Source organism: Marmota monax, unplaced genomic scaffold (genome assembly GCF_021218885.2).
Source record: "Marmota monax isolate L192 unplaced genomic scaffold, Marmota_monax_Labrador192_F-V1.1 WCK01_AAM20220418_F8-fsc00088, whole genome shotgun sequence".
NCBI classification, from domain to species: Eukaryota; Metazoa; Chordata; class Mammalia; order Rodentia; family Sciuridae; genus Marmota; species Marmota monax.
In genome coordinates this window covers 6,816,681-6,838,998 of record NW_026694492.1, presented here as the reverse complement: position 1 = coordinate 6,838,998, position 22,318 = coordinate 6,816,681, and the positions used below count along the sequence as shown (strand labels likewise).

The 22,318-nt window shown below is 44.6% G+C and overlaps 1 protein-coding gene across 12 annotated transcripts in view; it reads right to left on the bottom strand.

Annotated features, from left to right (window-relative positions):
• Positions 1-22,318, bottom strand: part of Nedd4l (NEDD4 like E3 ubiquitin protein ligase) — a 316,988-nt gene that overhangs the window by 76,246 nt on the left and 218,424 nt on the right. For all 12 annotated transcript variants that reach the window (XM_046419505.2, XM_046419506.2, XM_046419507.2 and 9 more), the window contains one exon: positions 2,544-2,594. In XM_046419505.2, coding sequence (XP_046275461.1) covers positions 2,544-2,594 — 51 coding nt within the window. The remainder of the gene's footprint in view (positions 1-2,543; positions 2,595-22,318) is intronic.

Here is a 22,318-nt window from a genome sequence, read left to right as displayed (position 1 = left end):
TGGCTCCTATAATGGAGGCACCTGGCCACACCACAGAGGAACTTGTTTCACTGAACCATCCTCAGAAACTATGTCCTATCTATGCATGGATATTTGTTGAAGGAGTGAATTCTCCAGCAGAGCGTGGGGCCATATCAAATCAATCAGTAGTCCTACACCCAGGTTCCTTATTCCCTAAAAAGGCTTGGGTGAGCTGGCAGGGGCCACTCGACCACCACGTCCTTGTTTCCAATAGCTTCCTCGAGGACTGGCAAGACAGCTGGAGCACTTTTTTAGATTGATATTTTCTTTTATCCAAAACTTGGTCCTTCTGACAAATATTGAATCTATGGGTCATAGATGATCTTTTTTGACAATGCTTATGGAGCCACCAAGAAGAGAGCAGACGTTATTCATTCCTAAAACAGACTCCAATGCTAGTTTCCATGTTACACACTCACACTCGTGCATTATCAGATTCAATTAATGACACTCTGCAATTTTTCCCTAAGTATGCTTCACGTATGATCAAATACGTACAGGAAAGCACCTCAAATCCTGGGACCAGAAGCCATGCCCTTTCAGAATATGCTACTTAGGTTCCATGACCACAAGGAAGATAAAGAACATAACCCGAGTCCTCTCTTGTGGTCTTTGTGGTTCATTCCCCTGAATGGAGTTGGCTCAAAAAGCTAGTCACCCTGGAGTATGGGGAGGATGGAGGTCTGCTGCAGGCTGCTCTTCAGGCACATGTGTAACTGGGAGGACCCATCATTCCATCCACATGGCTCACGTTGGAGTACACATCCACTCCAGAGGGTCGCTGTTCCACCCTCTTTAACCTGGTTTTAATTCTCCCCTGGGCCTCACACTGCTTTCTTCTTTGAAAGCTCACACTAAGAAAGCTGTAAGCCCCAACAGGATCAACACTAGCTAAGACACACAGCAGGTGGGCAATGCAGAGACTCAGGGAAATGAACATCAGGGGAGACCCACCATTCAAAATCCCAAGGTGAAGTCTATTCCCTTTGCCGACTTGGTCTCTTGAAGGGGAACATTCTTCTGTTCTCTGGAAGCTATGGCCCACCTTTCAAAACCATCCACCAGCAAATCACTCAAACAGGGCTTAATGGCACATTGTTAAATATTTAACTTATGCCTCTTATAAGCATCTTAGCCAGGGTGTGGTTTGTTACTTTAGGGAAAGGGCACTTGGGGGCACCCAAAGAACCAACCAAACACCACTGTTTAAAATCATGACAAGATTATAGCTTCATCTGAAGAGCGCGAGTAGAAACCTACAGATGCAGCAATGCAGAGTCTTTCCTCACAACACACGAGACATTCATATCCTCTCAATGTGAACCAATGAAAATAATAATTTTTTTTTTGATGACTTAGGAATTGGTCTCGTGGAGAAACCACCCCCCTCCCCTCACACACACACCCCTTCCTGAGGCACCTTGGAGCTTCAGGTTTTTAAATAGAAACAAAAAATATTGCAATGCTATCACTTCTGCTCCTGTCCTGGGGGAGGGAATGCATTTGAACCCTTTCTCCCATAATAGGTTCCGTGAGTGAGCAAGATTCAACTGCTTGCTAGCACATTCCTTCCTAACATCTCCTCACAGCTTTCTCAGGAAGATCCAGCCTTGGCATTTAACGTACAGGAATGGCCCCAGTCTGCACACAGCGGGAGGCTTGCACTAGGTGGTTTAAGTCATTCTAGTTTATAGACTATTTATGCTACGCACTCAAAGCACTGACAAAACACAGCACCCTTGTAAGGCAGAAATATTTGACTTCTTCTCACAGCTTCTGCTTCAGTTACTTTGTGCTGCCCAGGGGAAGAAGGCCAGGAGGAGATGGAACAATCTGGAAAGCAGAAGCTGGAATATGGAATGTCTACCTCCACCAGGTCTGATCCCACACTGTATTTACTGCCTCGGGTTGCAGGCAATAACCCGAGAAGCAGGTATAGCAACAACCTCAACTGTTTTGCCCATCTGAGCACAGAGGAAAGCCAGTGGCTGCACATGTGGTAGCTCAGTGCACTTTCTAACACTAAGGCAGGGTTTCCAGGGTCAGGCCACTCAGAATCTCTTCTGTCTCCATGCCGACTAAGAAAGCTGTAAGCCCAACAGGGTAAACACAGGGAAGACACACAGCAGACAGATTTCCAGACTCAGGGAAATGAATATCAGCAGAGACCAAAGGGTGGATATGTGAGCAAACATACCAAGTAACAAGAAGAGGGGCTTGACATAAGGAGATGTCCCTTCTGTGATGCACAAAGGTAGAGGAGTTAGAGCAGAAAAGAGATGGAGTTGAGGAGGCTGACAGGAGTGCTCATGTGACTCAGACACAGGGGATCTTACAACTAAGAGAGCCTCTGTCCATCCTGTCACAGGGCCCACCTTCTAACCAGGAAGAGGGAGCAGCACAGGCTCCTTGCTGTGGCCTCTCAGTGGTGGCGAGGGAATGCTACTCTGCAAACACACCAGCTGGAAGCAATTAGGAGCCTCTACCCTCAGCATGCAACACAGACACGTAGCTGTCCTTACCGGAAGGTGACTAAGGGGCACGTCCACCTGGCCCAGGAAGTCGTCTCGTGTCTGTAAAGAAGAAAGCAAGTGGTTAATGCTGCCAGTTATTCAATGAGTGTCAGTAAAACTTTTTTTTTTTAAATTTTAATATTTATTTATTTTTTAGCTTTCGGCAGACACAACATCTTTGTTTGTATGTGGTGCTGAGGATCGAACCCGGGCCGCACGCATGCCAGGCGAGCGCGCTACCGCTTGAGCCACATCCCCAGCCCAGTAAAACATTCTTAAAAAAAAAAAAAAAAAGTTTCATTGTAAAAAGAGACAGAGGTTCAGAGCCTGACCCTGAATGCGGTGGGGACTGAAGGCAGAGGGCCAAGGTGAGGCAGAGCAGTCACCAGGAGACCCGAGAGCAGAAAACACTGTGCATCTCGTCTTCGGCTGTCTGAGACATTGGTTGGCATTTACTACCAAACAGGATGTTAAGGAATCATCTGTCAGGGTTGTGAGCATGTGGTCACTCAGGGAAATGAACATGGAAGGCCTCTGAGCGATTGGGAGTAGAGCTGGGCCCATTCTAAAAGGAAGATAGTACAGAGATGTTGGGAACATTTTAACAACTATTTATTTACCCTGCACCATAAACCCAGGGCTTCCTGAGAGCTGAGTGTCTAGGGAAAGAATACATAGCTTAGTTATTAATAAATCTTATGAACTACAGATCCTAAAAGATGAACGCCATTTCAATCCAGTAAGTACACTGCTTGAAAGTTTGGGGATCAAGTCCTATAATTTTTGAACATGCCAAACCCCTCCCTCTCTCATCCACCACACGGCATGCTCGTTCCTGACTTACATGGGACCCAGGTAGAATTCATTAGGAGATACACGTTGGACTCCTTTCAGGCTCTGGGAGTGACCAGGGAAGTCATAACTCAGGTTCATGAGTCTCTGGCCTGGACTACAGGGTGTCTCACAGGTGCGTCCACACCAGGTCTCACATTACAAGGTTTACAGAGTGGCCTCTGGTGTTCAGATGACCAGAGGCGCAAATCAGAACAGGACTCCTGCCACTCATATAGAAATACGTAGCATACTGAAACATACACTCAAAATGCATAAGAGCTGGAGAGTTCCTCACATGTCAAACCCATTCCACAGCTAGTTGAGGAAAAGCCAAAGGAGAGCCTAGCTTGCCTCACTCTGAATCCCAGGTCCTTACTTTCCCTCTGCTGATATACTCAGAAATATTCTAATTTGCAGAAACGACTTTCCAACTGTACTTGAAAACAACATTCTCTTCTTTCACTTAGTGGAGCAGTAGGTGAATATAAACAAGATCTTTTGAAATGATTTGCTCCAGGCTTAAGAATTTCCTTTTAGATAGTTAAAAAAAATTTTGATTAACTGGAAAGCCATCTCTGTCTGCTCTGCATGAAGGATAATGAGAAATCAAAGTCAGTGCTGATGGGGGTGCTCGTGAAGAATGAGATGAGCTCCTGAGCTCTAGAGACTTTCAGAACTTTTCTCAGTTCTCTCTGCCACAACCCACCATGGGGAGGCCTCATCTAGCAGAAGACTATAAGGGAGGCGCCGATCAGTTCCTTACATTTTACCGAGAGCAGCAGTCAGCAGAAGGCCTGGAAAACAACAGCTTTGCTCCCCTGGGACTCACGCCAGTGTTAGTCCTCTGTTGGGCTGGTTTCATTATAGTTTTAAAACTGGTGTAAATGTCAGTACCATCATACAAGAAATGGAAATTTGTTGCCTATTGGCCGTAAGTTGTGTGTCTACCTAATATGAGTAGACTGGTATTGTCACCACCCCACCAATCCTCCTCTTCCTCCTCCAGTCACTGCTGATGTAGGAAGTCACAGAATGTGACTGATCATCAGAAGACAATATCATTAAAGCTACTCACGAGTCATGAGCCTAAGTGCATTTTTTCCCCCCCGAAGTGCGTTTCAGCAAAAATTCACAAAACATCTAGGTGCCATGTTGCTTTACTAGGGAGATGTCTGGGTTCTAAACTGATAACATGAGTTAAGCTCTGCCAGACACCTAAAGAGAGGAGACCGACACTGACGGTGCAGCAGCAAACCCTGCCAGAGTGCTCACCCTACTCAACGCTTGGTGCCAAAGCTGTGGTGCATCCTGGAGCAGCCCAGGAGGCAGGCACCATTATCTCACCTGTTTTATAGACAGGAAAGCTCAATGGTGTGTGACCTGCCAAGTTCCTGTCAGGCTGGCTCCCAGGCTGCTCTTAACCCACACTCTGCCGCATCTCAGTGAGTGGCAAGAAAGCAAGGCGAGTACTGGCCCTGGGCTTCTCCCCGAATGCTGGCTTTCAAGGGAGAGGAAGGGGAACTCGGATGACAGCAGTCTCCTGCAACTTTAGGAGGTTCCATTACAGTGATTACTGGGTATATGGTCTCCTACTCCACCAGCTCCTTTTCTCCAATGAGACAGTTTGCTGAATTCCCCGAGGTACTGCGAGGCTGGGAAACTCACTCCTGCCTTATCAAGTTTCCTTGTCACGTTGGAAAAACAATTTCTAACACAAGTCAAAGATAAAGTAACCTCCCCACTAAAGGGAGGAGAAGGCTGTATTTACATCAAGGAAGATGGAAATAAAATTAAATAGTTTATTTAAGAAATAAATTATTATTTATTAAATTATTATTTTTTAAATAAAACAGGAATCAAGCCCCAAATAATGCCAGCTCAAAATGAATGGGGTTAAAGCAACATTCCACCAGTCAATGGAAGATGCGTTGGCCAAGAGGCATAGGTTTCAAAACATCCTTTTGCTGCCAAAACTGGAGAAAGTTTAGGAAATAAAGTGTTTAGGCTAAAGGCATGACATGAATTTTTACAAAGGGCTTTAACACTGCAGAAGAGCTGTCGGTGGGATGAGGGAGGACGAGGAGCTCTCCTGGAAGACTTCTCATGAGAAGATGTGCAGGAGTGTGACAGCGGGGGGATACCTCTGACACCTCTGTGTGATGGTCAGCTGTCAGGGATGGCATGACAGGGGCCCTGAAGAGACAACATTAAAGGCCCTCACAACTGTCTTAGGATGTCACTTACCAGAGTGTGACATTTTATACCAATGTTATAAAAAATAAATTTTTAGTAATTTGTATTATAAAATTATTTCCAAACATCATGTTAACTCTAAGAAGCTACAAATTAACTTGTGAAGTGAATACTGGCATTTCTTGTGGTGATTTTAAAGTGGCAAGACAGTGAATTTCAGCCTCCGCTACCTGCCATCCTGTCCTCCAGGGTGAAAACACTGAAGGCTAGTAACACAATTATACAGGTTCCCCTCTGCTGAGCCATCGGATTACTTTTCCAATTTAATGACCATGTCCAGTGGCGCTCCTGACATGTGTCACGTAAGGTGAAACAATCCATGTTCCCTTAATGAAAAAGTGAAACACACACACAAATTAAACAGTGTCTCTTGGAGCTTGCTCACTACACACTGATGGACTATGTTCAGGCCCACTCCTCCCCCACTTCAAAACCAATGATTTTTCTTAAGTCAGAAGGAAGGACAGCAGGGTGTGCCACGTCATGCAGAGGTGTGCTGCCGCTGTATGTGAAGGCCAGAGGCCCTGGGACCAGGACTAGCACACAGTTCCCAGGTAGCTCCTGGGCTCTTCCCCAGACTCCCCAGCAAGCACCGGTCAGAGCTGCCAGCTGTGAAGTGGACACCAGGCTTATCTGTCCTCACACCACACACGTGACCCAACTTCTCAAGACACCCATCAGAAGGACCACAGAGCCTCTGATCTTTGGGTCAGAGCTGGGCTTCAAGGATGGAGCACCAACGTCATCACACACCAGGTCTCCATTACCCGGTTTCTTCCAGCACAGGCCGTGGCAACAGCAGCAAGGCCAGGCATGGTGTGAACTTCCCACTGAAGCCGAGAAGTAGGGAAGGAGGCTGTGGAGGGAGAAAAGTACCAGCCACCAGGATGGTGGCCCACAATCACACTGGGCTGCAAGGCTCCTTAGGCAAAGCGTATCAAAAAGTATGGGCAATTCTTGGGGAAAGTGACCCATGAAGTACTACAGCTATGGATCAAGGCAGTGTTGGGTCCCCCCCACCCCGCCGCCCGCCGCCGTACCAGGGATTGAACCCAGTCGCATTTTACCACTGAGTCACATCCCTATCCCATTTTTTATTTTGGGACAGGGTCTTGCTATGCTGCTAGGGTTGTCCTTGAACTTGCAATCCTCCTACCTCAGCCTCCTAAATTGCAGGGATTACAGGCATGAGCCACCATACCTAGTGAGGGACTGTTTTTGAAGCTATAAGCTGCAACCCCACAAATGGTTTACAAAAAAGTATTTTTTTTTTTTTTTTTTTTTTTTACTGTTGCTGGGAATGGAACCCAGGGCCTTGTGCATGCTAGGCTAGCACTCAGCCACAGAGCTATATCCCCAGCCCCTATTTTTAAAAATAAAGTATAAAACAGAAAATATCAACGCCTTAACATGAAATACAAGTACTGTTTTGAAAAACTTATTTCACTTACACACATACAAAAATGTGTGTGCTAAGAACCGATCCAGAATGAATCTCTCTTTGTGTGTCCTATCATCAAAACAATCTGAGGGCCACTCAGCTACAAAAAATAAAAACCTTCTAGAACAACTTATTGCCTAAAGTTTTACCCTGGAAATCACATAGTGACTTGCTAGATCAGAATTTCTTAAGACAAATGGAAGAAAACTACACAGAATTTACAACATAATCTACAGAATCAGCGTTTAGAGTAAAGACAATATAGTTCCTTTTTTTTTTTTTTAATGTCACACATCAAGGTAGACATCACAATTGCCTCTGACACAAAGCCAGAATCATGGCACCCGCCTTCCTGCCCAGCTCCAGTGCTCAAGACCACCTCTGCCTGAAGCCTCCTCCTGCAGCACAGGGCTCTGCAGGCTGGCCCTGGTTCTACCAGGCGGGGCACAGGTACATTTTTGGAGTGACTTAGGAAGCATGTGCATTCTGAATTATCTAAACCACGACGGTTTAAGTAACTTTCACCGAAGACTTAAACCAAAGCTAAAAATACATTGTCTCTTTCGCGGTTGTGGCATGGGAAGTACCTAAGTGGCACAGATGATTCCTCCTAGACCCTCATTCCTCAGTAAAGTGAGAGACCAGCATTCTCATCACAGACAAAAGGAAAGAGAACCCTCGACTGTCTCTCCCTCTGCTCAACAGGCAGACACAATGGCCTCCATCAAGGAGGCTGCGGGGAAGAAGCCTCCACCACACAAGTCCCAGATTCACCACTGGGGCCTCGGGTTTCAAGATAAACTGCTGTGAAATATGTCATCAGTTACTGTCATCAAATGACAATCCTGTTACATTCCACTAAAACTAAAAAGTGCCACAATGAAATGTTCTCTGAATGCTCATAGACCTACCAAAACTGACTTCATAGACCCCAGAACACAAGGCCAAGCAAGTCTCAGGTTTTCTTTTTTTGTTGTTGTTGTTTGTTTTTAAATCCACATGGGTAGACATTTCATTATGGCTTTCACACTACCATCTCCCCTGCCATTTAGTCTTGAAAGGAAGGACTGAATCTGCCGTTCACTAAAACACTGCGGTGTGTCCTGGAGACACTGATTCTTATTTATATCAACAAACAAGACTTCCATGTCAACAAAACCTCAGGACACTCACAGGAACACCATGCCAGGTGCACAGGCAGAACTTCTCCGGGCTGCCTGTGACTGCTGTCAAGAAGACCATCTACCTTGAGAGAAGCTTTTTTAGGGGAAATTCAGGAAAAAAAACAGAAGGTCCAGGGAGATAGAGCAAGGTCCAACTGTCCTGGCAGAGAAGGGAGCAGGCCTGCAATTGCAGTCTGGCTCATGGTCTGGGGCCCAACCAGGCATGTAAACTGCGTTGAGAGAAGATTTTCTTAGGTGGGCTCAAATGCGTCCTTGTTGCTCCAGGTGTCCAGCTATGAGGCATACAATGTGCCTGATGGGTCCCCTCTCTGGGTGGGTGGAAGTGGCTCTAGAATAGGCTCTAGAATACTCAGTCCCCACCCCTGAACTCCAAATACAAGCATGTTTCCATTTGCAGGGTCAACAGAGGGCGGCAGGAATAATACTTTTTTTGCAAACAGAAGCATTTGATAATCAGAATTTAATACCCAGTGAACTCGAGGGGTGTGAATGCTGGGTAAGAATTCTGGGAAGCAGACTCAAAACCTCAAGAGAGCTGCAGAGCTCAGAATCTCCTTAGCTCCTGCAGGGAGGGGCCAGCCACAGTCAGGCTGCACTTAGCATATCTTACTCTGGACAATCCATTTCCATTGCTCAGTGGCCACAGGCGGCAAGGGTCTTGCACTTCTGGGTAGAACAGCCCCACACAAGCCATGGATACCGACACTGGCATGAGCAGAATGCTGCAGGAATCTCCAGGGGGAAGTGCCTCATTCAGCCCAAGGTCAAGGTTGGGATGACTTTAGAGAGAATGTAAAGGGCATGCTGAAGGGCAGATGGGGTTGGTGGGTGGGGTGAGGAATGAACTGCAGAAGCATCAGGCTCAAACTGTGAGTGCAGAGGAGGCCTGTGGCATGGAAGTCAGGCCATTGCGGGAAACGGAGTAGTGTGGGGGGTGGGGAGGAAGGAAGTGGAGTGTCCCATGTGGCTCACTTACGTGAAAAGACAAAAGATTTTAAACTATGTAATAGTTTGGATATGAAATATTGCCATGTGTGTGACAATGAGAGAATGTTCAGAGGTGAAATGATTATGAGAGCTGAAACCTAATCAGTGGATTAATCCACTAGAATGGATTACATGGAGGTTGGGGCTAGAGAAGTAGATCATTGGGGGTATGCCTTTGGGGTTTATATTTTGTCCCTGGTGAGCAGGGCTCTCTCTTCTTCCTGGCCGTCATGTCCTGAGCTGCTTTCCTCTGCCACACCTCAGACCCAGAGCTATGGAGTTGGCTGACAGTGGACTGAACCTCTCCAACCATGAGCCAAAATAAACTTTTCCTCTTCTAAGTTGTTCTTGCTGAGTCTTTTGGTCACAGTGACGCAAAGCTGACTAATGCAACTGGTAAGGACTGCATTTTAGGAGGGTCGCCTGCTTGGGGGCACCCACGTTGAGGTGTCACCATGAAGGTCTGGCTCCTCAGGAAGAGGAAGGCTTGGCACCCACCCAGAAGAGTCCACTCCTGGGCTCTCCTGTCAATAGGGCAAGGTTGTCAGCAAGGTCCTGGGCCCAGTGCCATCAGTAATCCTCAGCAACCAATGTCACTGACTTGCTGTTGGTGTAAAGCAAACCTGAAGACCGTAGAAGAATAAGTGCAAATAAGGGGAGAGTAGGATCAGACTGCTGCCCTCTCCAGACAGTAGGGTATCAGGAGCCCACAGGGTCTGTCACCTACAGGTTCATCACCTTTGCTTCCTTCCCTGTCCGGTGGGAGGCGTCCTCCTCTCTAGCCCAGACATGGTTGGTTTCAGACAACTTATGGCAAGCTACAGTTGTGTTATCTTTTCAAGGAAAGAAGAGGCCACTACTTGTCACCCTTCAAGGTTCTGGGGCAGGACCTGGTGTCACAGTTATCTGTTTTATCTGCACAAAATCTCCAGGGCAAAGGCCACTGAAAGCTTCTTATAAGCTATTGTATTTGTTTAAAAAAAAAATGCAAATGTAAAAAAAAACCCTGAGGCACAATGTCATTCTCTTACCACCTCCTGGTGAAAATTAAATTTGATGAATAAACTAAAAAGATTTTAATGAACATAATTTGCTAAAAAATAAGCATTCTCATACATTCTATTTGTTACAAAGCAAACTAATCTGAGACTGAATTTGGAAGTTTATTTAAATGAAAACGTGTCACTGGGTTCATTTAGTGACCTAATACTGTTTAATTCTGTGCTTCTACCTTTTGGTACAATTTGTTTTAATTTCTCAAGATTGCAGGAAAACTCTCAGGATAAGCGCCTCATTTCTTCTCTGGAGAAGTTTTTAGAATTAGATTTTTTACAAGTCATTTTAATAATAAATGTATAAAGAAAATATTCTTCTATTGTCTCTGAACTGGACCAAAGTATAGATGTTAATAACCTGAAATAGCAACAATCACCCTTAATGAATGTAGTCTTGGGGAACAAACTGGATGAAGGGGAAAAGTGAACCGAAGTTTCCCATGGACTCGAGGTCATTTTTATTCTTTGACTTCATTCCCAAGCTTGATGCTAAAAGCTCTTCCTCAGGGCATGGGAGGCTAGCAGTCCACCTCGATGCCTGGCTGGCCAACCGCATCCAAGTGCGGAATCCCACAAGGCAGCAGACAGACCACAGGATAATGTCAACAAACTGCACTTTCATTCTTGGACTTTTAATGACCGAAGACTCTGAACTAGTGTCATCCAGGTTTATGCAAGGACACTGACCTTTCCTAAAGGCTCCACTAAAACAGCCTCATACTATGAGCTTTGGCATCCCTGGTGGATCCTTCAAAGTCTCCTCTCTGAACTGGCCATGTTTTGGCTGAAATCATATCGCTGGCCAGTGACTCCATCAAAGTTTGCTGGGGAAAAGCTCCAGCTAAACTCTGGGGAGAACCTCGGGACTGTGAAGAATGACAAGCTCACATGCAGTTTCCCACTCTGTGTCAGGCGCTGTCAGAAGGTTAAGGAACCTGCCCGAGAGCAGGCAGGTGGCAGCCTGCTGCGTCTGCCATCGGCTCCAGCACCCACACTCCCCATCATCGAGAGGGGACAGCTGTAACTTCAAGTACCAATGCCTTCATGCAAACCGCGAACAGCTCCCACTCCTCAGGAAATTCTAGCTTGCTATGCTGCAGTGCCTGGTGCACACCCCCTGGGGGTCACACTTACCAATGCTGTCAGCTCCGAAGGAATGTGATCTGAGCAGTGTCTGCACGTGCATATTCTTGCATGTGCCCTTTTCCCCTTGCTTATATTTTAATAGAAAAAATGAAATGAGTTAGGTATAGCTTGAAAAATAAATGAAACTGAATAGTTTTTATTCTTTTACACTACCTAACCCCCTTCCCCTCACCTCAATGTCTTAAAAATTTTTTTGTAGTTGTAGATGGACAGAATGCCTTTATTTTGTTTTTATTTTTATGTGGTGCCGAGGATCGAAACCAGCGCCTCATTCATGTTAGGCGAGTGCTCTGCCGCTGAGCCCCAGCCCATTACCTCAATACCTTTTAAAGCCTTGTTCTTCCTACTGGTGCATGCACATGCTGGGGAGGTACAAAGACTTCCTGGGAACATGGGCATAGACAATTCCAAACAAATCATCCTCTAAATCCGTCTACACATTCTTTTCCTTGTACCTGACCTGACTAATAACAGTTCTGGGCTCTGGGGCCTGTCCTTTCCTGCCTCCCCTTTCTGAAATACAACCTCCCCTTCTCAGGCCTTTCAAAGAAGGGTTGTTTTTGTTTTTATCCTTACTGAATCTTACCACAGTCTGTTTTACTGGATATAAAAACCTCTGGAGTCCAAATGCATGGTTAAAAAATGCCTGGCTCTTGTGAGTACAAACAGAACTGAGGACAAGATCCCACCCAACTACACCAAGGTGACAGGCTTCTGGAGTGACAGTATCTTGCATATTTTACCACCCTCCCATCCAGCCGATCTTTTTATTTGGCTTAAAAGATGTCAAATATTTTTCTGGCAGAAAATAAGCCTAATATGGATGATGGTTTTAACAATGACCGAGTTTATTAATTCAATTTATGGTAGGTATTTTCCATTAAAATGAATTGTATCTGCAACCACAAGACTAAATTATCTATTGTACTGGACACTTTATAAAATAAAGCACACGAGTAACATTCATCATACTTGAAATTACCTCTTTTGCAACTACTGGACTAATAACCTATTGAACAAATGATAAATGACAGATGTCAACTTAAAAAATGTTTGAGAAGGTCTAATACATTCTTTAGGTCTACAGAAAGATTTTGAAGATGTCTAAAAGCATAAAATCCATTGCAAAGTTATTAGCCCATTAACTAGATAGTAAATTTTGAATGAAACTTTTTAATTAAGTATTTAAAATTTCTTCCTCCTAAGGCAGGAAAAGAAGGGGAAGAAAAAATTCTCTTTTCTGCGTATAATGTTGGTGAGAAATCCTGGAGAGGAGATCCTCAAAGCTTTGGGAAAAACAGAGTGTGTATCTTAATTTCACATGTATCTTTAGAGTAAACTAAGAACTTCAAAGGAATTTTGGAGTTTAACAGGTGCCAGTTTAGGTACAGAGTATGGGACACCTTCTACACCTTGAAATCAAGGACTCAATGGGCAGGAGAGAGGTCCAGGTCTTCTTCTAGTCTCTCTTGGACAGAATAACACTTGCAGGTCCATGAGCACGTGAGGACTCAGGGTGACAAGGATCAGAGGCTCTCAGCCTGGCAGGGCCTGGAATCACCCGCAAAGTTCTCAAACCAGTGTACATTCCTCACCTCACCTCGGACAATTACATTTCTGGTGAAAGAGTTCAGACACTGATGTGCTTCAAAAGCTCTCCAGCTTATTCTAATTCGGCTGGGATTGATAAGCATGAGGTAAACCCCTCAGTTTTCCCTGTCCACAAAAGAGAAACTATAATTATCTGTGAAACTGATAGAGTTTATACGATTAGCAAACTGATATTCAATAGGAATCTCTAATAGTATAAAATAGTTCCTCCCCTCCCCCTCACGCCTCCGCTCTTCTCCCAAATGAGAAATAGCTGGACCCATTTACACATGCGGGTAAAAATAACTGCTGGGTCCGGAATGTGGATGGCATGGGGGAGGGGTGCATTTTTGGCTGCCCCTGTGTGGAACCCTAACCCTCTGGCCCGATAGGGCCAGGATATTAATAGGAATAGGACTCACAGGTGCACAAAGCATAGGGATTTCACTGGTTGTGACCAAGGGAGAACTTCCCGCCACTTTAATACTAGAGCTACAAAAAACAAATGTCATTTCAAAATGGAATCAGAGGATGTGAACCTTTGGAAAGACCTCAAAAGTCACTCGATGCAACACACATCTGAGATCTGCATCTCTATCCATACCTCTCAAGTGGCTGCTCACCCTGTCAGTCCTAAAGCACCAATTATGGGGGCACACTACCTCCTGGGCAGCAGGAGGAGTTGGGTTTTGGATGTATACACATCTCATCTAAAATGCTACATGTACCTAGAGGTAGCTGAATAATTAAAGGCAAATTTCTTCACCACCACTCAAGGTCACTCTCTCCCCCCCAGAGTGAGGATAAAGCAACTTCACCTTGCATAGGAATGGATTAAATGGAACAAGCAGATTGAAGAAATGTTGGTTCTCACCAGGGTTTCTGGAAGTAAGCATCATTAACATTTTGGAGAGGATAATTCTTCGCTGTGAGGGTGCTGTCCTATACTTTGTCAGATGTTTGGAAGCATCTTTGGCCTTTGACTACTAGATGCCATAGAAGCTCTTGCCCCCTAGTTATGATAGTCAAAAACATCTCCAGGTAGTGTCAAATGCCCTGCAGGGAGTGGTGACAAAAATCCGTGCCAGCTGAGGACCACTGCCCAGTCCCACTTTCCTCCCTCCCTTCTGCTCAGGAAGGTGCTTGCTCATCTTTGGGCAATTCTATGTGAATGCCCTAGTGATCTGTCGTTTGCTTTTTGGTAACTCACATTCTCTTGAAGCACCAGAGAAGGAGGAAGAAGAATGTATGTTTCCATGACTAGCAAGGGTCAAGCTAGGACTCAAACCCAGTCTTTCCGACTCCAGCACTTAAGAGTCATTCGTTTGTGGTATGTTATTTCTTAGGAACTAATATCTCTGCCACGGGACAGGCTGGCTTAATTACTTATTTGAAGAGAGTCATGTGCTTACCCTTCAGCCCCTAGAGTACTTTAAGAAAAATCTACAAAGCTCCACATGCCAGACTATTTCCTAATTAATGGGCAAAACAGAGTGTGACATACTTCACCAGGTGGCTGCCAGGGATCCCTAAGAGGCTGAGACCAATGGCTGAGCTCTGTGCCTGAGTTGTGCTTAAAAATCAACAGCAAAAATAGTTTCTAAAACATGGAATCATTTATGCTATAATTAAGAACACACAGTGGGGCTGCTAAGCCAGGAAGGCTCAGGAACATGGGAGTGGTAATGCAAGTTTACTTTAGATGAAAGTCACAGAGGAGAAAACGTTCCCAGCACTCTCTTCAAAGTCATTTAAAAAGTCTTCAACAACCAAACCTCCAAAGACGATTAGAATTAGGATACTAGGCACCAAATTCATTCTTTAGGTCTCAAAAACAAAAGACAAACCTGAAAAGGAAAGTTCACTCAATTGTGACACTGTCCACAAATCATCAGGGACTACAAGTCAAGTAAATGCCCATGCTTGCAAGAGTAGACATGCAGGCAGCCATGGGGAAAACCCTCCCCGATGAGGCCTGTGAGCAGGCTGACATGAAGCACTTGCTTAAACTCTGCAGCCTGATGCCTTTCTTGCCTCTCCTAGATAGCCAGCCCTGAAACCTGTATCCACTGTGCGGTCTGCCCTGCACCAATGACTGAAAGACCAAAGAGGAGAGGGAAGTGCCACCTCCAAGAAGAACAGAGTCTAGATGCATGGGTTCTACACCACAGGCATGCGGAAGAGCCCCGGAAGGCCTGGGACATGCTAGAGTTCAGGAACTAACTAATGGATGACTCGGGGCACCAAGCCTTCCCTGGACCAAGTTTCTCATCTGGAAAGTGGGGCTAAAGACCACCTGCACTTCCCATGCTTGTGCTTCAGATGCCTGGGTATCTACAAGACTCATCCAAGTTACTACTGAGTGTTATAACAGTCTACAGTAGGGACTGTTTTAAATGCACTGTTGGGAAATAGGAGGAGCAATGAGTTCCTGCCAAGACTGGGCAACTGGAAACACACCGCTATTTTCAGCTACACTGTGGGTCAGTGAGTCTGGTCTCCAATCAAAGAGCTCCTCTGGTATTGCGGAGAGATCAGCATATACAGTTTGAGAAAACCTGTTCTAACCTGCGGGGGCAAAATATGTGAAAGGGATTTCAAAAAATGGAATGAGCTGTTACAAAGTTAATTCTTCCTTAAAAATAAATGAAGCAATGACATGTAATACAAGGACGAAGATGCAAGATTAAAGGTCTAAATCTAAGATGGGGACACTCTTGGAATGTTAGAAATGGCCTCTTATTTATTTTCTTTAAAAGATGACTTGGCTGAAGGCAATCACCAATTTATGAACAAACTACATTCAAAAGTCTATTTATGGGCTGGGCATGGTGGTACATGTCTGTAATCCTAATGGCTGGGGAGGCTGAGGCAGGAGGATTGCAAGTTCAAAGCCAGCATCGACACCTTAGTAAGGCCGTAAGCAAGTCAGTGAGAAACAAATAGGGCTGGGATGTGTCTCAGTGGCCAAATCCCCTGGGTTCGGTCCCTGGTACCAAAAAAAAGGTCTATTTACATATATGCTGGTTGGTTGTTTAGAACATGAAACCTATAAATCTGAAGACAATTATATCATAAATAAATAGTAATCCTTAGACTAGACTATAAAGGCTGTTAAATCTACAAGTACCTAGGACATCAAGCAGGACTAACCCTGGAGCTTCAATTACACTCTCAATCCATGCTGAGATTATTAACAAATACTCCCCCATCAGCTGGGGCAACCAAGGGCCTTATGAGCCCTTGTCACCCTCCAAGTACACACTAGTGGGCACTTCTGTGGGACACCTGCAGAAAAGCCACAGGACATGGGGCAATGACTGACAGCCAAGGCAAGTCACCAATGAACTGGGCTTGAAGCCAGTTCTGGGTCATGTTAATATTAATGAAAATTCTGCATTCAACTCCATAATCCTTAGATGGCTGATTTTAAAAGAAGATTTATAATCTTTCCAGAAGAATTTTGAGAACAAAGGCTTCAAGAATACTCATCTTGTTTTTATTATCCTGATTCACAGACACCATCTTGAAAAAAAGAATAGGCGGACCCAGTACTGAGGCACCCACAGAGCAGCTCGGTTGCTCTCTCCTCGACCTGGAGCAAGCTGCCCAGGCTCCCTGAGCAGCTCCAATGTGGGAATGGCGGGGTGTGATCCTGTGCATTATCCTGAACCATGAAAACAGTGTGTACAAAACAGCACCAAGCCTTGAACACAGCAGATGCTGAGAGGTAAGTTACATTGTTATGCTACAGGGGACCTCCCTGGAAAGACCTACCAGAGTGACTGCAGGCTGCTCTTGGGAGGGCTCGGTGTATCCACGGCCAGAAACCATGCAGATAATTCCCACAGGGTTCCTAACCTTCAAATTGACCAACACAGATTGATTTCAGTAAAGTTCAACTTCTAATGAGCACAGTTAGGGGTTGAACATGACGGGGAAGGGAGTCGGTGGACATTAGTGGCCCAGGATTCAAATACTCTGAATTAAACAGATATATTTGAATACTTAAGCTTTAAATTGCTATTCTTTTATCTATCTTGTCACTTAAGCTTTTTTTTCATAGTTCAACAGGAGAAATACTGCAGGAGCTAGAGAACCTAGATCCCCGTGCATGGAACTTGGAGAAAATCCCTTTACTCTCAGCATCCCAATATTTCCATTGTGAGATAGGGAGGGGGAAGATTAGAATTAATTCTAAGGTCCTTAATATGTATACAGTTCTCCAAGCTTCACAGACAAACTTTGCTATATCATCACTTTCCCTTGCCCTTAGTGTCAATTTTGGAACAAACATTAAGTTACATATTTCTGCAAGTCAAGCAACTTTCGCCTACTTTGGATATGGACTGGTGGTAAAACCTAGTAAGGCCGGCGGAGCTGCTGGGGAGCAAGCCTGGCCCTCTGGGCTGTGCACCATCATCCAGAACCCTGGGCACCTCTCAGAGCCCAGCAGATATGAGAGCTCAGTCTGTTCAGAACAGAGTTGGCCCTTCTGACTGCCATGTCCAAAGGCACACCAAGCACAGACTCTGCAGACAGAACAGACCAGGGGCTGAGAAGGCAGCACAAGGGGCAGCAATGTGGTCTGACTTCAGCTGACTGCAGCCCTGCCTCTTGCAAGACTTGATGCAGTGGCTCAACTTCTTTGAGTTTCCTCATCTGCCAACGGGGACAATGACGACAACATTAAGAGTGGCTGGTATAGAAGAACCTGGGAGGTCACACACCCACATACAGTTCTTCAGGGTGCAAAATGCTACAGAAACTTCCATTTAGCTATGGGTAGTAACCCTCCTGTTTGCATAACAATTCTAAGCTATAAATCAACAATGACAATTACAATATCCGAGGGACTCACTTTAAGTGGAGCGTGCCTCACTTTCTCCTCACGAGAACCATCTGAGAAAGATACTATCCTCACGTTACAGAAGAAAACAAAAGCACAGAAAGGCTAAGTGACTTGTCCAAGGTCGCACAGCTGTGAGCAGTGGAGCCAAGATCTGAGCTCTTATTGCCACCCATGTCACACACTTGGCTGTTGCTACTAAAAGTAAAATCCCAACTATTTTTTTTTCCTGGATAAAAAAAATCTTACCCAGGTGCTAGCACATCCTTGACCATTCCTTGGGGACAGTCTTTGGGACACCTGGCAGATCATCAGCCATTTAAGTACACTTTGAGACTAAATTACAAATTTAGCTGTACTTTAGATGGCATTTTGAGAAACACTGAACATGACCATCCATGAGATTCAAATCTTATGAAAATCTGAAAGCCTCTTCTCCGCTCTCCACTACCCTGTCCTGATTCTTCCCAAAGGGGCCAGAGTGGAGGAGAGGTTCTTATCTATTTATCTATGAAACAGATTATATCTATTCCAGGACTTTACCTACAGCTTAAAAGCTGTCTAGGTATGGCTACATGGATGCTGCCTGTCTTCAGAAAATAATTTAAGACATTTCAAAACCGCAGTGATGACAACTAGCCTCAGAGTCAAGTTTTCAAACAGAAACCAAAATATTTGATTCAGTACACACCATATTTTTCTTTGTAAGCATCAATCTTTCAAAAAACAAAAAATCTTGGTGTCTAGCAGCCCAAGAAATACATTAAAGCTATTCATTTCCATCAAGCCCTGTCTTCATGCCTCTCCCTTTGCAAAGGGGACTGAAAACATGACATGGACAAAGGGCTGACATGGCACCTTTGCAAATTGCTTTTCACGCAGGATGCACACGTGAGGGAACAATTACAGCTGTGTAGGTGCAATCCTCTTTTTCACCCTTAAAATTTAGGTATGAATTTTAATAAAATAAAATTATTAACTGCAAAATTTTATTATTAAAACAAAACCACACTGTGTTCAAACACAGGCCTTCCCCAACCTCATCACCCAGACGGGTGTGTGTATACACATTTGTGTTATAGTTTAGAAACAAAGATGTACGCACACTCAAGAGTGGTTTGTAAAGATAACTTTTAGAATGCAACTGTCAATAGTGTAATGGCTAAGTAATCCTCAGTCATGCTATGAATCGCAGTCATGTTCTGAATCCTTATTAGCTACAGTCAGCATGTAACCCATTTACTTTATTTTGATTTTTACTGGAAGAAATATGCTATTCTGCAATTTGAGAAGTCAAAGAGACAAAAATCCAGGGAGATGTTGAAATATATAATGTGATTTAGAAGCTGGGTTTATATTGAAGGTGAAATGGTATCTCAAGAAATGTTTAATTTGCCATCTTGACCTCGTTGGACGAGACTCTACATGACAATGATTACTGAGGATGGTTTGCTAAAGAGCCAGTAAACTCACCCACGCCACTTCTTTAATTTTAAAAAAGGGGAGAAAGGAGAAAACTTCCACAAACTTGAATTCTGCCATCCATACCTTGCATGCATTATTTCAATTAATTGTTCCAAGAAGCCTGCAATAGACAGAATCCATTATTAATTCCATTTTAAAGATCAGAAAAGTGTGGTTGAGAAAAGTAACTTGCTCAGTCTTATACTGAGTGTTGCCAATCACGTAGTGCAAAGAGCCAGGATTCCGCCCTAGGTGTGGCTTGTGTTTCTATATTGTCCCTGCAGGTTAACAATCACCAGGATCCCAGAGATAAGGTGAACATGAGGCATCCTTGGAAAACTGCATTACCACCTAGAGAAATTCAGGTTCCTTTAAAATATCTAGAGGGAAAATAATTATTTTTCTCTTTAAAAGAATATGCCTTAGTTTATGCTAAGAAATGTGACACCGTGTAGACAGAGCAAGCCGCATAAACCCAAATGGCCACACAAGAGGCAGCGCGGTCTCCTCCAACGCTTCCACTCACGCTCTAGCACTGGCCGAGGGGGCTTCAACCACGCTGGCTAGCAGAGGCAGCATCCTCCAATTGTTTCCCTTCAAGATTTTGAACTGGAGAAAGAGGAACTAAAAACAGAAAAAGGCATCGTCCAAGTACGTCAGAAAGAATGATAAGCAGAGACAGACACACCAGAGAGGCTCCTGGAAAAACCAGACCAGAAAACAGAGTGGGCTGGATGTGACCATCTCCTAAACTGCTGTCTGTCAAATGTTCTGGCACACGGAGCTACGTGGCCAAGAGAACAGGATCCAGGATTCGGACCCTCGCTGCAGGTCCACCTGCCGGCTCTCAGGATCTGATGGAACCTGTTCCTCATGACTCATCTCACACGTACACGTTTTGTCTTCCAGAAAAACCACAAGTGACCTGGGGCAGGCAGTTTGTGTCTCTATCTTCCCACAGGGCTTAGCACCAGCACATGGTATGTTTTCGATAGGTATGCAAGGTATCTTCAGAGTAAAATGGCCCCTGCGGGACAGATCAGGACTCTCTGGCTCTCTCCCCTATTCAGCACATCAAGTAATTGCCAATTGACACGGTAGACTGAATAACAGCCTGCAAGGATATCAGGTCCTCATGCCCAGAACCTGCAAATGTTAGTTGACATGGAAAAACGTCTTTGTGAGAGCCATTAAACTAAAGATGGTGAGACAGGGAGATTTTCCTGGGTTATCTGGGGGTCCCTAAATGCAATCACAAGTGATGAGAGGCAAAGGGAGATTTACCAGAAGAGGTGGTGATGGACCACTGCATAGGGACAGGAGTGACGTGGCCACAGGGTAAAGAAATGCCAGTAGCCCAGGGCCGGAAGAAGAGAGGCACAGATTCTTCCCAAGCCTCTGAAGCAGGAAGGTCCTGCTAATGTTCAGCTTTCAGTCTAGTGACAGTGACAATGAAATGGCTGCCAGCAGTGGGAGAAATGAATAACTGATATTTAAGCCAAGTTAGTAGCAATTTGTTACAGAAGCCCCAAGAAACTTGCATATAGGGGAAGACCAATCCAAAAGCCCAGGTTGGGAGGAAAAGAATTGAACAACAAGGTGACAGATATCACCCTTGGATCAATCAGGAAGCTTCTAGAGGACTGAACTGCATGGGGCAATCCAGGCTAATCCAAATGCCTGCCTGCAACACAGTGCCTTTAAGTTCCACAGAGATCTGTTCTGGCACCAAAGAAAAATGCCACTCACGGGTGACACGCAAATCCTGCAGGAGAGATCAGAGTATCTGAAGGTCTGACCCCAGATTTCTTCCAACTGGCAAGTGACCACAGTGGCACACACACAAGAGATCCCCCTTCTTCTGCCCAGAGCCTCTTGGCTTGTGCTTACACCTCATAGTAGGTGCTGCAAAAACAAAGATGGCAAATAAAGCAGAGTACATCCCCACGTACCAAGACGGACTCCTCTGTCAGGTTGAGGACCCCATTACGAAAGCCTGAAATTTAAATGCTCTAATACCTCAAAATAAAATGGCACTGACATGACCCCACAAGTGCAAAATTCCATACCTGAGCTCAAGTGACAGGCTGCAGTCAAAACACAGGTGCACTGAAAATATGCATCAAATTACCCTCAGGCTAAACATGCATAAGGTATATATGAAACATAAATAAACTTCATGTTCAGACCTGGGTCCCATTCCCAAGATACCTCATTATGTCTATGTAAACATTCCACACCCCTGCCCAAAAAAACCCCCAAATCTGAAACATTTATAGTCCCAAGTATTTTGGATGATGAACTAACTGTATTTTCCTCTCATAAAACTTGAAGGATTCAAAGAGACTACAACTATCTGTTGGAAATTTCCTCTAAAAAACCCTCTCCTGCTTTTACTTACTTGCCCCAAGTATCCTGGTGCAGCTGTAGGTGATGATATACCTACTTATGCAGAAGAATGGCACACTTATCTTGCCCCACAAACTGTACATAAGCTATAAAAGCAACACTAACACACCCCCAACATGATACTGAGCTCATTAGGTTGTACTTTCTGAATCTATGCAATCAGCCATGTGTTGTAAGCACTCCAGTATTTAAATTTCATTTGAATTATTATTTGCTAAAGTTCACCGCAGCTGTATTCACAATTGCCAAAACTTGGAAGCAACCAAGATGACCTTTAGCAGGTAAATGGCTAAATAAGAAGAAATGCTATATCCAGGCAACACAGTAGTATTCTGTGCAAGAAAGAAATGAGAGAGCAAGCCATAGACAGACGAGTGAACTTAAACTCATTGCCAAGTGAAAGAAGCCCATTTGATCCCAGGATGTAGGCTCCCTATTTACCTCTCTTATTGTTTCTTTTGCTGAGAAAAAACTTTTTAGTTTGAGTAAGTCCCATTTGTTGATTCTAGTTATTAACTTTTGTGCTATGGGTGTCCTATTGAGGAATTTGGAGCCCGACCCCACCAAATGTA